Source organism: Oncorhynchus clarkii, chromosome 5, assembly GCF_045791955.1.
Source record: "Oncorhynchus clarkii lewisi isolate Uvic-CL-2024 chromosome 5, UVic_Ocla_1.0, whole genome shotgun sequence".
Classification (NCBI taxonomy): Eukaryota; Metazoa; Chordata; class Actinopteri; order Salmoniformes; family Salmonidae; genus Oncorhynchus; species Oncorhynchus clarkii.
Genome location: NC_092151.1, coordinates 83,330,295 through 83,345,187, shown reverse-complemented (window position 1 = coordinate 83,345,187; position 14,893 = coordinate 83,330,295). Strand labels below are relative to the sequence as shown.

The window sequence follows — 14,893 nt, the reverse complement described above, 5'->3', positions numbered from 1 at the left end:
TCTGTCTCTCCTCTCTGTCTTTCCTCTCCTCTGTCTCTCCTCTCCTCTGTCTCTCCTCTCCTCTGTCTCTCTTCTCTGTTTCTCCTCTCCTCTGTCTCTCCTCTCTGTCTCTCCTCTGTCTCTCTTCTCTGTCTCTCCTCTGTCTCTCCTCTCTGTCTTTCCTCTCATCCGTCTCTCGTCTCTCCTCTCCTCTGTCTCTCCTCTCTGTCTCTCCTCTGTCTCTCCTCTGTCTCTCCTCTCTGTCTCTCCTCTGTCTCTCCTCTCTGTCTTCCCTCTCGTCTCTCCTCTCCTCTGTCTCTCCTCTATGTCTCTCCTCTCCTCTGTCTCTCCTCTCCTCTGTCTCTCCTCTCCCCTGTCTCTCCTCTCTGTCTTTCCTCTCCTCCGTCTCTCGTCTCTCTTCTCCTCTGTCTCTCCTCTCTGTCTCTCCTCTCCTCTGTCTCTCCTCTCCCCTGTCTCTCCTCTGTCTCTCCTCTGTCTCTCCTCTCTGTCTCTCCTCTCTGTCTCTCCTCTGTCTCTCCTCTCTGTCTCTCCTCTCGTCTGTCTTCCTCTTCTCTGTCTCTCCTCTGTCTCTCCTCTCTGTCTCTCCTCTCCTGTCTCTCTTCTCCTCTGTTTCTCCTCTCCTCTCCTCTGTCTCTCCTGTCTTTCCTCTCCTCTGTCTCTCCTCTCCTCTGTCTCTCCTCTCCTCTGTCTCGCCTCTCTCCTCTCCTCTCCTCTGTCTCTCCTCTGTCTTTCCTCTCCTCTGTCTCTCCTCTCCTCTGTCTCTCCTCTCATGTCTCTCCTCTCATGTCTCTCCTCTCCTCTGTCTCTCCTCTCCTCTGTCTCTCCTCTCCTCTGTCTCTCCTCTCCTCTCTCTCCTCTCTGTCTCTCTTCTCCTCCTTCTTCCTCTCCTCTGTCTCTCCTCTCCTCTGTCTCTCCTCTCCTCTCTCTCCTCTCTATCTCCCCTCTCCTCTGTCTCTCCTCTCTGTCTCTCTTCTCCTCTGTCTCTCCTCTCCCCTGTCTCTCCTCTCCTCTGTCTCTCCTCTCATTTGTCTCTCCTCTCCTCTCTCTCCTCTCTATCTCCCCTCTCCTCTGTCTCTCCTCTCTGTCTCTCTTCTCCTCTGTCTCTCCTCTCCCCTGTCTCTCCTCTCCTCTGTCTCTCCTCTCTGTCTCCCCTCTCTGTCTCCCCTCTCCTCTGTCTCTCCTCTCTGTCTCTCCTCTCCTCTGTCTCTCCTCTCCTCTGTCTCTCCTCTCTGTCTCTCCTCTCCCCTGTCTCTCCTCTGTCCCTCCTCTCTGTCTCTCCTCTCGTCTGTCTTCCTCTTCTCTGTCTCTCCTCTGTCTCTCCTCTCTGTCTCTCCTCTCCGGTCTCTCTTCTCCTCTGTCTCTCCTCTCCTCTGTCTCTCTTCTCCTCCTTCTTCCTCTCCTCTGTCTCTCCTCTCCTCTCTCTCCTCTCTGTCTATCCTCTCCTCTGTCTCTCCTCTCCTCTGTCTCTCCTCTCTGTCTCTCTTCTCCGCTGTCTTCCTCTCCTCTGTCTCTCCTCTCCTCTGTCTCTCCTCTCCTCTGTCTCTCTTCTCCTCTGTCTCTCCTCCCCCCTGTCTCTCCTCTCCTTTGTCTCTCCTCTCTGTCTCTCCTCTCTGTCTCCCCTCTCTGTCTCCCCTCTCCTCTGTCTCTCCTCTCTGTCTCTCCTCTCCTCTGTCTCTCCTCTCCTCTGTCTCTCCTCTCCTCTCTGTCTCCCCTCTCTGTCTCCCCTCTCCTCTGTCTCTCCTCTCCCCTGTCTCTCCTCTGTCTCTCCTCTGTCTCTCCTCTCTGTCTCTCCTCTCTGTCTCTCCTCTGTCTCTCCTCTCTGTCTCTCCTCTCGTCTGTCTTCCTCTTCTCTGTCTCTCCTCTGTCTCTCCTCTCTGTCTCTCCTCTCCTGTCTCTCTTCTCCTCTGTTTCTCCTCTCCTCTCCTCTGTCTCTCCTGTCTTTCCTCTCCTCTGTCTCTCCTCTCCTCTGTCTCTCCTCTCCTCTGTCTCGCCTCTCTCCTCTCCTCTCCTCTGTCTCTCCTCTGTCTTTCCTCTCCTCTGTCTCTCCTCTCCTCTGTCTCTCCTCTCATGTCTCTCCTCTCATGTCTCTCCTCTCCTCTGTCTCTCCTCTCCTCTGTCTCTCCTCTCCTCTGTCTCTCCTCTCCTCTCTCTCCTCTCTGTCTCTCTTCTCCTCCTTCTTCCTCTCCTCTGTCTCTCCTCTCCTCTGTCTCTCCTCTCCTCTCTCTCCTCTCTATCTCCCCTCTCCTCTGTCTCTCCTCTCTGTCTCTCTTCTCCTCTGTCTCTCCTCTCCCCTGTCTCTCCTCTCCTCTGTCTCTCCTCTCATTTGTCTCTCCTCTCCTCTCTCTCCTCTCTATCTCCCCTCTCCTCTGTCTCTCCTCTCTGTCTCTCTTCTCCTCTGTCTCTCCTCTCCCCTGTCTCTCCTCTCCTCTGTCTCTCCTCTCATTTGTCTCTCCTCTCTGTCTCTCCTCTCCTCTGTCTCTCCTCTCCTCTGTCTCTCCTCTCTGTCTCCCCTCTCTGTCTCCCCTCTCCTCTGTCTCTCCTCTCTGTCTCTCCTCTCCTCTGTCTCTCCTCTCCTCTGTCTCTCCTCTCTGTCTCTCCTCTCCTCTGTCTCTCCTCTCCCTCTGTCTCTCCTCTGTCCCTCCTCTCTGTCTCTCCTCTCGTCTGTCTTCCTCTTCTCTGTCTCTCCTCTGTCTCTCCTCTCTGTCTCTCCTCTCCGGTCTCTCTTCTCCTCTGTCTCTCCTCTCCTCTGTCTCTCTTCTCCTCCTTCTTCCTCTCCTCTGTCTCTCCTCTCCTCTCTCTCCTCTCTGTCTATCCTCTCCTCTGTCTCTCCTCTCCTCTGTCTCTCCTCTCTGTCTCTCTTCTCCGCTGTCTTCCTCTCCTCTGTCTCTCCTCTCCTCTGTCTCTCCTCTCCTCTGTCTCTCTTCTCCTCTGTCTCTCCTCCCCCCTGTCTCTCCTCTCCTTTGTCTCTCCTCTCTGTCTCTCCTCTCTGTCTCCCCTCTCTTTCTCCCCTCTCCTCTGTCTCTCCTCTCTGTCTCTCCTCTCCTCTGTCTCTCCTCTCCTCTGTCTCTCCTCTCCTCTCTGTCTCCCCTCTCTGTCTCCCCTCTCCTCTGTCTCTCCTCTCCCCTGTCTCTCCTCTGTCTCTCCTCTGTCTCTCCTCTCTGTCTCTCCTCTCTGTCTCTCCTCTGTCTCTCCTCTCTGTCTCTCCTCTCGTCTGTCTTCCTCTTCTCTGTCTCTCCTCTGTCTCTCCTCTCTGTCTCTCCTCTCCTGTCTCTCTTCTCCTCTGTTTCTCCTCTCCTCTCCTCTGTCTCTCCTGTCTTTCCTCTCCTCTGTCTCTCCTCTCCTCTGTCTCTCCTCTCCTCTGTCTCGCCTCTCTCCTCTCCTCTCCTCTGTCTCTCCTCTGTCTTTCCTCTCATCTGTCTCTCCTCTCCTCTGTCTCTCCTCTCATGTCTCTCCTCTCATGTCTCTCCTCTCCTCTGTCTCTCCTCTCCTCTGTCTCTCCTCTCCTCTGTCTCTCCTCTCCTCTCTCTCCTCTCTGTCTCTCTTCTCCTCCTTCTTCCTCTCCTCTGTCTCTCCTCTCCTCTGTCTCTCCTCTCCTCTCTCTCCTCTCTATCTCCCCTCTCCTCTGTCTCTCCTCTCTGTCTCTCTTCTCCTCTGTCTCTCCTCTCCCCTGTCTCTCCTCTCCTCTGTCTCTCCTCTCATTTGTCTCTCCTCTCCTCTCTCTCCTCTCTATCTCCCCTCTCCTCTGTCTCTCCTCTCTGTCTCTCTTCTCCTCTGTCTCTCCTCTCCCCTGTCTCTCCTCTCCTCTGTCTCTCCTCTCATTTGTCTCTCCTCTCTGTCTCTCCTCTCCTCTGTCTCTCCTCTCCTCTGTCTCTCCTCTCTGTCTCCCCTCTCTGTCTCCCCTCTCCTCTGTCTCTCCTCTCTGTCTCTCCTCTCCTCTGTCTCTCCTCTCCTCTGTCTCTCCTCTCTGTCTCTCCTCTCCTCTGTCTCTCCTCTCCCCTGTCTCTCCTCTGTCCCTCCTCTCTGTCTCTCCTCTCGTCTGTCTTCCTCTTCTCTGTCTCTCCTCTGTCTCTCCTCTCTGTCTCTCCTCTCCGGTCTCTCTTCTCCTCTGTCTCTCCTCTCCTCTGTCTCTCTTCTCCTCCTTCTTCCTCTCCTCTGTCTCTCCTCTCCTCTCTCTCCTCTCTGTCTATCCTCTCCTCTGTCTCTCCTCTCCTCTGTCTCTCCTCTCTGTCTCTCTTCTCCGCTGTCTTCCTCTCCTCTGTCTCTCCTCTCCTCTGTCTCTCCTCTCCTCTGTCTCTCTTCTCCTCTGTCTCTCCTCCCCCCTGTCTCTCCTCTCCTTTGTCTCTCCTCTCTGTCTCTCCTCTCTGTCTCCCCTCTCTTTCTCCCCTCTCCTCTGTCTCTCCTCTCTGTCTCTCCTCTCCTCTGTCTCTCCTCTCCTCTGTCTCTCCTCTCCTCTCTGTCTCCCCTCTCTGTCTCCCCTCTCCTCTGTCTCTCCTCTCTGTCTCTCCTCTTCTCTGTCTCTCCTCTTCCCTGTCTCTCCTCTGTCTCTCCTCTCTGTCTTTCCTCTCCTCCGTCTCTCGTCTCTCTTCTCCTCTGTCTCTCCTCTGTCTCTCCTCTCTGTCTCTCCTCTCCTCTGTCTCTCCTCTCCCCTGTCTCTCCTCTGTCTCTCCTCTCTGTCTCTCCTCTCGTCTGTCTTCCTCTTCTCTGTCTCTCCTCTGTCTCTCCTCTCTGTCTCTCCTCTCCTGTCTCTCTTCTCCTCTGTTTCTCCTCTCCTCTCCTCTGTCTCTCCTGTCTTTCCTCTCCTCTGTCTCTCCTCTCCCCTGTCTCTCCTCTCCTCTGTCTCGCCCCTCTCCTCTCCTCTGTCTCTCCTCTCCTCTGTCTTTCCTCTCCTCTGTCTCTCCTCTCCTCTGTCTCTCCTCTCATGTCCCTCCTCTCCTCTGTCTCTCCTCTCCTCTGTCTCTCCTCTCTGTCTCTCCTCTCTGTCTCCCCTCTCTATCTCCCCTCTCCTCTGTCTCTCCTCTCTGTCTCTCCTCTCCTCTGTCTCTCCTCTCCTCTGTCTCTCCTCTCCTCTCCTCTCTCTCCTCTCTGTCTATCTTCTCCTCTGTCTTCCTCTCCTCTGTCTCCCCTCTCTGTCTCCCCTCTCTGTATCCCCTCTCCTCTGTCTCTCCTCTCTGTCTCTCCTCTCCTCTGTCTCTCCTCTCCTCTGTCTCTCCTCTCTGTCTCCCCTCTCTTTCTCCCCTCTCCTCTGTCTCTCCTCTCCGCTGTCTCTCCTCTCTGTCTCTCCTCTCCTCTGTCTCTCCTCTCCTCTGTGTCTCCTCTCCTCTGTCTCTCCTCTCCTCTGTCTTTCATCTCTTCTGTCACTCCTCATTTAGAATGACTTAACCTATATAGTCTTACCAGATGTGGTTGGCCATATCAGAATGTTACGATATGACGTAGGTCTATCAAAATGTATTTCATATCCATACTTATGTTCTCTCTTTCCTCAGGAGGTCCACTGCGGCCACTCAGCCTCCCATCACAAGAGTCTGTCTGCCTGGTAAGACCACAATGCATCACTCTCTCCTGCAATGCACCTGGTGTCCCAAAGACAGGGATGTTAGTTTGTCTTTCCATATGTTTTCCTAAGCTTAAATCTTAAGATAATGTATCAATGTCAAGACCATTCTCTCGGTCTCTCTTCTCTTTCAATCTCTCCCTTCTGTGTCTCTCCTCCAATGTCTGTCCCTCTCTCTTCTCTCTCAGTCTCACCCTTTTGTCTCTCTCCTCCTCTGTCTGTCTCTCTCTCTTCTCTCTCCTCCTCCGTCTGTCCCGCTCTCTTCCCTCTCCTCCTACGTCTGTCCCTCTCTCTCTTCTCTTGCTATCTTGTCTACACTTGATCCCTGAGACCTTACCTACACCCTCAACCCCTCCCTTACCCCACACCTCTCAACCTCCCACACCCCTCTCGTTTCTCCTCCCTCATCCCCTCCCTCAACTCCTACCTCACCTCATCCCTCTCCCCCCTCTCATTTGCTCATACAGTATGCGTTGGCTGTCTTCCCTGGCTCTGTCATCAGTGTTAGTAACAACACCCCCCCAAGCCTGTTTTTAGTCTGACTGCTCTGATGGGGGAGTACCAGGAAATCTCTCACTTCTCACTGAAAACACATCATGTGAATCCTGCTCATTGTACTGTAATGGAGTAGAGACAATGATGTGTGTGTGTGTGTGTGTGTGTGTGTGTGTGTGTGTGTGTGTGTGTGTGTGTGTGTGTGTGTGTGTGTGTGTGTGTGTGTGTGTGTGTGTGTGTGTGTGTGTGTGTGTGTGTGTGTGTGTGTGTGTGCGTGCGTGCGTGCGTGATAGTGTGTGACTATTGGACCACTGGCTGGACAAAGCAACAGTAGCTTTGTGTGTGTTTGCTCCTTCAGCGGACTGGAGAAGAAATGGGATGCAGACAGACAAGGGGCCATTGTCTCTGTGCCCACATCTTATAAACACCTTGATAGAAACACTCATGTGTGCATGACTGGGAACTCCTGGCTGTGTCCTTGTATGATAGTGTCAGGAGGGCAGCCTGCCATAACGAGAAGACTGTTTGTCACACACACACATACACACACACTCACAAACACACTCACACACCCTTGGCAAGACAAGACAGAGGATCTCTGAAAAATGTTGATTAAACATAGCAGGAGAAGTGTGGCTTTTCATTAGTGGTTAGCATCATAATCCAAGATGGCGTAGCAGTCGGACGTTTGTTTGTCTTGTCCTGTGTAAATAGTAGTTTTCCTCGTATTTTTCGTATACATTTCGTATATATTTGAATCTCACTTTCCATCTACGAACTGAATATACTTTCCTGCAACCCTTCTTACCCAATGTGGTACGGATCTGCTATCTTTTATACTTTGAACCCGGAAACCACATCAGAAGCTAGCCAGCTAACTAGCTACTAGCTAGTAGTCAGTTATCCACTGCTAGAGGTCTTCACTTTTAGCTCAGACACCAGACAGTTTCAGCTCGGCCAATACCTGCCAGTCTGCACAGCGTGATATCAACCCAGAGCATATCGGACTGCTTTTTCTCTACCACATCACCGGATTCCTGCCTTAAGCTCTGGACCATTACACCGGATCATCGCAGCTAGCTAGCTGCAACCGAGTGGCTGCTGCTGGCTAATGCCTCTGTCCCGAAGCAAGCACCAGTTAGCCTTGAGCTAGCCTTGAACTAGGCCCATCTCGCGACTGGCCGAAGAGGTCTACCAGCTAATTCTTGGGCTACCTCTTTTGCCAATTGGTCTGGACCCTTTATTGCCGACACAGAGCCCAGCCATCCATCACGACTGGTCTGCAGACGTAATCGTCCAAGGTGATTTCAACAGGCTTTTCCATTCCAATTTCGCCGAAGACCCATCTGCTAGTCCCGGCCCGCTAGCTTTCTGAATCTCCATGTCTCCAGCTCGCCTAGCATAGTAGCGACTACCGAACGGCCCTGCACAACATGCCTTAGATAGCTCTTTTGTCCCACCCCCCACACATGCGGAGGCCTCACCTGGCTTAACTGGTGCCTCCAGAGACACAACCTCTCTCATCGTCACTCAATGCCTAGGTTTACCTCCACTGTACTCACATTCTACCATACCCTTGTCTGTACATTATGCCCTGAATCTATTCTACCATGCCCAGAAATCTGCTCCTTTTATTCTCTGTTCCCAACGCGCGAGACAACCAGTTCTTATAGCCTTTAGCCATACCCTTATCCTACTCCTCTGTTCCTCTGGTGATGTAGAGGTTAACCCAGGCCCTGTAGCCCCTAGCACCACACCTATTCCCCAGGTGCTCTCATTTGTTGACTTCTGTAACAGTTTAAGCCTTGGTTTCATGCATGTTAACATCAGCTTGTTCTCAACTGGCCTACCTGGTTAAATAAAGGTGAAATAAAAATAATGAAGGAGAATGGGATTCTGTTGAGTCTGCTGCTACAGACACGGCCATAACACAGTAACAGGGACTCATTGTCATTCCTCTCACATTGTTAAGATATAGGTTTTTCCAAACAGTTTCAGTCATTGGACTTATAATACAAGGACTACAAGGACAGAGGAGTACACACACACACACACACACACACACACACACACACACACACACACACACACACACACACACACACACACACACACACACACACTGTATTACAAGGGCAGATTGAAATAGAGAAGAGGAAGTGCGTGATGTGTTTGTGTGTCATTCATCTGTGTGTGTGTGTGTGTGTGTGTGTGTGTGTGTGTGTGTGTGTGTGTGTGTGTGTGTGTGTGTGTGTGTGTGTGTGCGTGTGTGTGTGTGTTTGTGTGTGTGTACCAATGCATGCGTTTATGTGCATCCGTATGAGTAGGCCTACAAGTGTATTTCTGTATGTGCACAGTGTGCACATGTTTTTGAGTATGGTCCTGTGCAAGTGTGTATCGGAGTGTGTGTGTGTGTGTGTGTGTGTGTGTGTGTGTGTGTGTGTGTGTGTGTGTGTGTGTGTGTGTGTGTGTGTGTGTGTGTGTGTGTGTGTGTGTGGGCAGAGAGCTGTTCCTGTGTGACAGTGCTCCGGGGCCCTGATTGACGTCAGCCCGCCTGCATGTGGCTTTTGTTGACTTCCTGTCAGCGCAGATGGACAGACCGCCACTTCCCCTTTCTGAAGAGGGAGTGCTCGTCAGGTGCATGAGTATGTGTGTGTGTGTATGAGAAGAATGAGTGTGTTTCCCATAAGCAGACTAGGCTATGACGATCACTATGACCTATTGAGTTAGGTACTGTGAGGTTTCATGTGCTTTTCTATCAGTACTTTTAGTTCATAGTCTCCTCAGAGGAGGACATCACTAGCATGCTGGCAGCATCACAGGGTTCACTGAGTGCAGTGTTGAAGGGTTTAGTGAAAAGGGTTAGGGCTGGTAATTGCCAGCGACCTGACGATGCAATATTGTCATGATACTTAGGTGCCGATATGATATGTATTGTGATTCTCACGATTGCGATTCGATACTGTGATTTTATTGCGTTCCGAACATATTACTCACCATATGTCTTCTGCAGAGGAACAAGAGAGTCATGAGAAAACAAGTTTTGATCAGTCATGGAAATAAAAGTGCTGAAAACAAATTGGCTCCCTATTTAAAAAGAAGATGGAGAACAAGCTATAAAGGAAAAATACTGTAGTTTTGGTGCAGGTACAGACAACTAGCACAAAAATAATATTGCGATATTGTCCAAACAATACGATATATCATAAAAAAATAATATCCTGACATGTAACTGTAAAGATTTTTTCCCCATCACTAAAATTGTGAATGAAGTAGATTTTAATGGGAGGTGTTTTACCTTCATAGTTTCTCCTTGTGAATGATCAGGTAGAGCCACTCAACCAATCCTCCAATAATACACTTGTCCTCATTTGCTCAGTTTAGGTTAGGTTATATCTAAACACAAGGTTAGTTGATGAGACTTCCACATACTGTAGCTGAAGGCGTTGACAGTGTTGTTGGTTACCTACTGCATAGCTACTCTGAATGATACCAGAGCCATTACACCACCCTCACTTCCATCTTATCATATTCCCATGCTCTGAGAGGTCACCTCCCCTCTTCCACCTGTATCCACCCACCCCTCCTCCACACACAAACCCTGCCCCCTCTATGACAGTGTGTGATGTAAGGCTTGCCAGACCCTGTCTTTGTCTGTCACACTGGAGACAATGAGACAGAGGGAAAGAGTGATTTCCTGTCCCATCCTTCCTCCGTCTGCTCCCCCTCTCTTTTCGTCCGGCAGAGGGGAGGAAACGGAGGGCAGGAAGAGAGAAGCAGATTGATCCTGTTATTGGCCTGTTGTCCCTGTTGTAACGGAACACGCCGGACAGACGGACGGAACCCAGGAGGTGTTTTTGTGTCTGGCAGGCAGGGAAGCTGTGTGTGTGTGTGTGTGTGTGTGTGTGTGTGTGTGTGTGTTTGCTCCTTCAGCGGACTGGAGAAGAAATGGGATGCAGACAGACAAGGGGCCATTGTCTCTGTGCCCACATCTTATAAACACCTTGATAGAAACACTCATGCACAGATTCAACACTGATAAACACTCACACACTGGTCTGTGGCCTGCACACTCACAGCTCACACAATGTCATGGCACGAGCTGCACTTAATGTTAGTGTCAGGCCTCAGCATAAAGCCTCAACATAGCCTATTCTGTTGTTGTGTATATTGTATAGTACAAAATGGAAATAACCAACACAGACTCCATAAGGTTATCAGGACATGATGTTCTTATCACAGTGACAGTGACAGGGCCGATGTTGTCATGACTTCTCACCCTCACACTGAGTGGCACGTGCCATTTAGCGCTCACCACAGCAGCAAGGCAGGCAGGTAATTGGAAAAACCTCAGTGCGGTTTTTCACAGTGGCCATGATGATGGACAGATACAGGGGAGAGATGGAGAAAGAGAGATAGAGGAGGAACAGGAAGAGATAGGAGGAGAGAGAGAACAGAGTTAGAGGAGAGAGATAGAGAGAAGTGAGAGAGAGAGAAGAGCGAGAGAAGAGAGATAGAGGAGAGAAAGAGGAGAAATAGGAAGAGATAAGAGGAGAGAGAACAGAGTTAGAGGAGAGAGAGAGAGAGAAGAGAGAGAGAGGAGAGCAAGAGAAGAGAGATAGAGGAGGTAAGAGAGAGAGAGGAGAGAAAGAAGAGAGAGAGAAGAGGAGAAACAGGAAGACATAAGAGGAGAGAGAGAACATAGTTAGAGAGAGAGAGAAGAGAGAGAAGAGCAAGATAAGAGAGATAGAGGAGAGAAAAAGAGAGTTAGAGGAGAGAGAGAGAAGAGAGATAGAGGAGAGAAAGAAGAGAGATAGAGGAGAGAGATAGGAGAGATAGAGGAGAAACAGGAAGAGATAAGAGGAGAGAGAGAAGAGAGAGAGGAGAGAGAGGAGAGATAGAGGAGAAACAGGAAGAGATAAGAGAAGACAGAGAACAGAGTTAGAGGAAAGAGAGAGAAGAGAGAGAGAGGAGAGCAAGAGAAGAGAGATAGAGGAGAGAAATAAGAGAGTTAGAGGAGAGGGAGAGAGGAGAGATAGAGGAGAGAGTTAGAGGAGAGAGAGAGAGAAGAGAGAGAGAAGAGAGATAGAGGAGAGAGAGAGAAGAGAGATAGAAGAAAGATAGAGGAGATAGAAGAGAGTTGGAGAGAGAGAGATGAGAGAGAGAATTAGCGGAGAGAGTGAAGAAAGAGATAAGCAAGATAGAGGAGATAGAGAAGAAAGAGAGAAGAGAGATAAATGAGAGAGAGAAGAAAGATAGAGGAGAGAGATAAGAGAGATGGAGGAGAGAGAGGAGGGAGTTAGAGGAGAGAGATAAGAGAGATAGAGGAGAGAAAGGAGAGAGAGAGAAGAAAGAGAGAAGAGAGATAAGAGAAGAGAGAGGATAAGAGAGATAGAGGAGAGAGTTAGAGGAGTGAGAGAGAAGAAAGAGAGAAAGAGGAGAGAGAGAGAAGAGATAGAGAGGAAAGAGATAGAGGAGAGAGAGAGGAGAGAGATCATCACTGGTGACAATCAGAACAGGTTGGGGGGGTCCGCCCGCTTCACGGATTCTTGTGTATTTCACAACCTGATCTCATAGTTTCACTTCAGAATTTGACCCATTAATTCTGCGTGGTTACAGGGTTAATTCCGCATGGTTACAGGGTTAAAACAGAAATTACTCAAAGGGTTAAGTTTAGGTATTCATTCCGAGTTGTTAAGGTTAGGGGCTATGGTTTGGGGAAGGTAACAAAATAATAACATTCAGTATCATCAAGTACTCTCCCTGCTTGCTAGAGGACTGTGAACTGCCTTGGCTGAGTGGTCTAAGCAGTACACTCTGGCTCTGAGCCTCGTGAGTTTGTTTATTTTGGGATTTTTCTTTTGACCAGCCTGGTATTTAACACCACAGGAATGTTGCTGTTGTGTTGTTGTGATGGTCAGACATGACGAAGGCATCAGTGCTCTGTCATAGTTCTAGAGTCGTAGAGGAAATGTTTTCCCTCTGCGTTGACTGTACTATGTTAACGGGAAAACACATAGGTATGAGCAGGCTTCCTGATAGGTCGACCCAGCGATGAAATTGCCTCCGACAGGAACCACAGGGTGGGAAAAAGCCTGTGTGAGTGTGTGTGTGCGCGTGTATGTGTGTGTGCGCGTGTGTGTGAACAGGCCTGTGAACCTACAGGCCTACATTCAAACACTGTGTGTTTGGCTATTCAGCTCTATAGAAAGATGTTAACAGTCTGGCTTTTAGGTGAAAGTCCCATTGTAAAGTCCATTGTTAGACTATTTATCTATGAGGAATGACTCTAGCATGACATTTTCCCAATGAGAGGCCCTACGTGCTATTTCAAACCTAAGCTCAGGAGTAGTGTTTGCTTTGGCATGCTGTAAAAGCCTAGTCTACGTATGGCTAAAGTGATGTAGGATCTTAATTTGATCACCCTGTTGTATTTGAGGTTTTTATAGGCTTCTGAAGTTTGTCATTTTCACTTTGAAATTTCACCAAAAATGTATCAGCCACTACAAAAATGTCCATTCATTATAATCCACATACTGTAATAATTCACATGTCCTGTTGCTGCAGGATTATTTTCCTGCTGTAGCAAACTGGCTCAAGTTAAGATTCTACATACAGTATGTAGGAGTGTTATGCAATAGGGCATAGAGTTAGACACATGGACAGACATGCACGCACGCATACATCGTAGATTACAAGTCTGTTCCCAGGATAAGACATTCATTTGTCCATTAGAGAGAGCCAGAGACTCTCTTGAACATGCTTGATGACTTTGCCAGGCGTGCCAAGTTCTGCCAACCCTTAAAGAACAAAGTGGTCTTTCTCAGATCCAGATTCCCCAACACTTTCACAGGCACACAAACAAGAACACTTAGGAACACTCACATTCTTCTAATAGCTGCCATTGAATGAAGTGAAGTCTGGAGCTAAGGTAAGCTCTGTAGTAAAACAGGAGAGAGGTAAAGATAAAGACAGTCCCTGATACATTTGGTAGTCCCCTATCGAGGCTCCTCTTTCTCTAAGACCATCCCCAGATGACCCTTAGAGCATCAGTCACATATCTGGTGTTAGCCCCTTTCAGTCTTAAAGCTCCAGGAAATCACTGAATCATCTTTGGAATAACGGCTTAATGTGGTTTACTTTAAATCCTATGTGTTGAGTCTTGACTTAACCAGTTAAACACGGCACGCAGTAGATTTAAGGCATAAGAATGTGTTGTCCTATCGTCGTCATTTTGTAATATTCCGAACCGTCTGTTTGTGTTCAAGGCCCTTTATATCTTACGGTGGAACAAGTACCTTTCTCTGAATTCAATAAAGTTTGGACTCTTTTTAAATAACACTTCATATGGCTGTTTTCTTTTAGATTTGTTCTGAGGTGGTGCTGTGTGTGTGTGTGTGTGTGTGTGATTGTTCTCAAAGCCCTGTTCTGTAGCTGTGCCAGTGTTCCTATAATACATGCCCAGGATGTAATGACCTGATCCCCGACCAGACAGGGAATAAAGAGTTACTCATCATCAGGCAGTTTATGACTGTTTCTTATTACGCCCATCCTGGACTGACCCTGCTGCTAATACAGTGTTGGTATGCAGGAATGCAACAGAGGTCACTGAGGGAAGAGAGAGAAAGGAAGGACTGATGAGAGGGCTTACGCTGCTTTTAGTCAAGCGAAACGCGTCAGCGATGGTCCAGGGCTGCATACAGAGCCCTCCGCACACTGTAGGCTGCAACCTGCAACCTGCAACCTGTTTTTAGGCTGGAAACAGCTGTGAAGCGAGTTAGAGCCTTTTCACTGTAGGCTGCAACCTGTTTCCCTGTCTTTGGGCTGGAAACAGCTGTGAAGCGAGTTAGAGCCATTTCACTGTAGGCTGCAACCTGTTTCCCTGTCTTTAGGCTGGAAACAGCTGTGAAGCGAGTTAGAGCCTTTTCACTGTAGGCTGCAACCTGTTTCCCTGTCTTTGGGCTGGAAACAGCTGTGAAGCGAGTTAGAGCCTTTTCACTGTAGGCTGCAACCTGTTTCCCTGTCTTTGGGCTGGAAACAGCTGTGAAGCGAGTTAGAGCCATTTCACTGTAGGCTGCAACCTGTTTCCCTGTCTTTGGGCTGGAAACAGCTGTGAAGCGAGTTGAAGCCTATTTATTGTTTGTGTTTTTGGAATCTGTTCCTCAAGAATGTGAAACAATGTTGTGTCTGTTTTTCATGAAATCATAAATGCCTGTTTTTTTCTTTTTGTTTCTTTGTTTCTTCTAGGCTATTGAATATGCACATGTATTTAATTTATTAATACATGTGTTAGTAGGCCAGTACAATTTCAAGTAATCCACCCAACCCTGTTTTATTCTGTCTACAAGGAAGGCAGTGAATGGAGTGCATGCTTCCTGTGACTTCCTGAGCATGCAGCTCAGATAATTGTTTTATAGACAAATACAGTGCATTCAGAAAGTACATTCCACATTTCCCCATAATGACAAAGCAAAAACAGGTAAAATGTTTTATTTGAAAATGTGTTTTAAAAAAACAAAAAAAAACGTATTTACATAAGTATTCAGACCCTTTGCTATGAGACTTGAAATTGAGCTCAGGTGCATCCTGTTTCCATTGATCATCCTTGAGAGTTTCTACAACTTGATTGGAGTCCACCTGTGGTAAATTCAATTGATTGTACATGATTTAGAAAGGCACACACCTGTATATATCCGGTCCCATAGTTGACAGTGCATGTCAGAGCAAAAACCAAGCCATGAGGTCGAAGGAATTGTCCGTAGAGTTCCGAGACAGGATTGTCTCGAGGCACAGATCTGGGGAAGGGTACCAAAAACGTTCTACAGCATTGAAGGTCCCCAATAA

At 48.7% G+C, this 14,893-nt stretch overlaps 1 protein-coding gene across 2 annotated transcripts in view; it reads left to right on the top strand.

The window, feature by feature from the left end:
* LOC139409470 (phosphodiesterase 4B, cAMP-specific a) overlaps positions 1 to 14,893 on the top strand; it is a 243,243-nt gene that overhangs the window by 168,723 nt on the left and 59,627 nt on the right. For both annotated transcript variants that reach the window (XM_071154648.1, XM_071154649.1), the window contains exon 5: positions 5,487 to 5,536. In XM_071154648.1, coding sequence (XP_071010749.1) covers positions 5,487 to 5,536 — 50 coding nt within the window. The remainder of the gene's footprint in view (positions 1 to 5,486; positions 5,537 to 14,893) is intronic.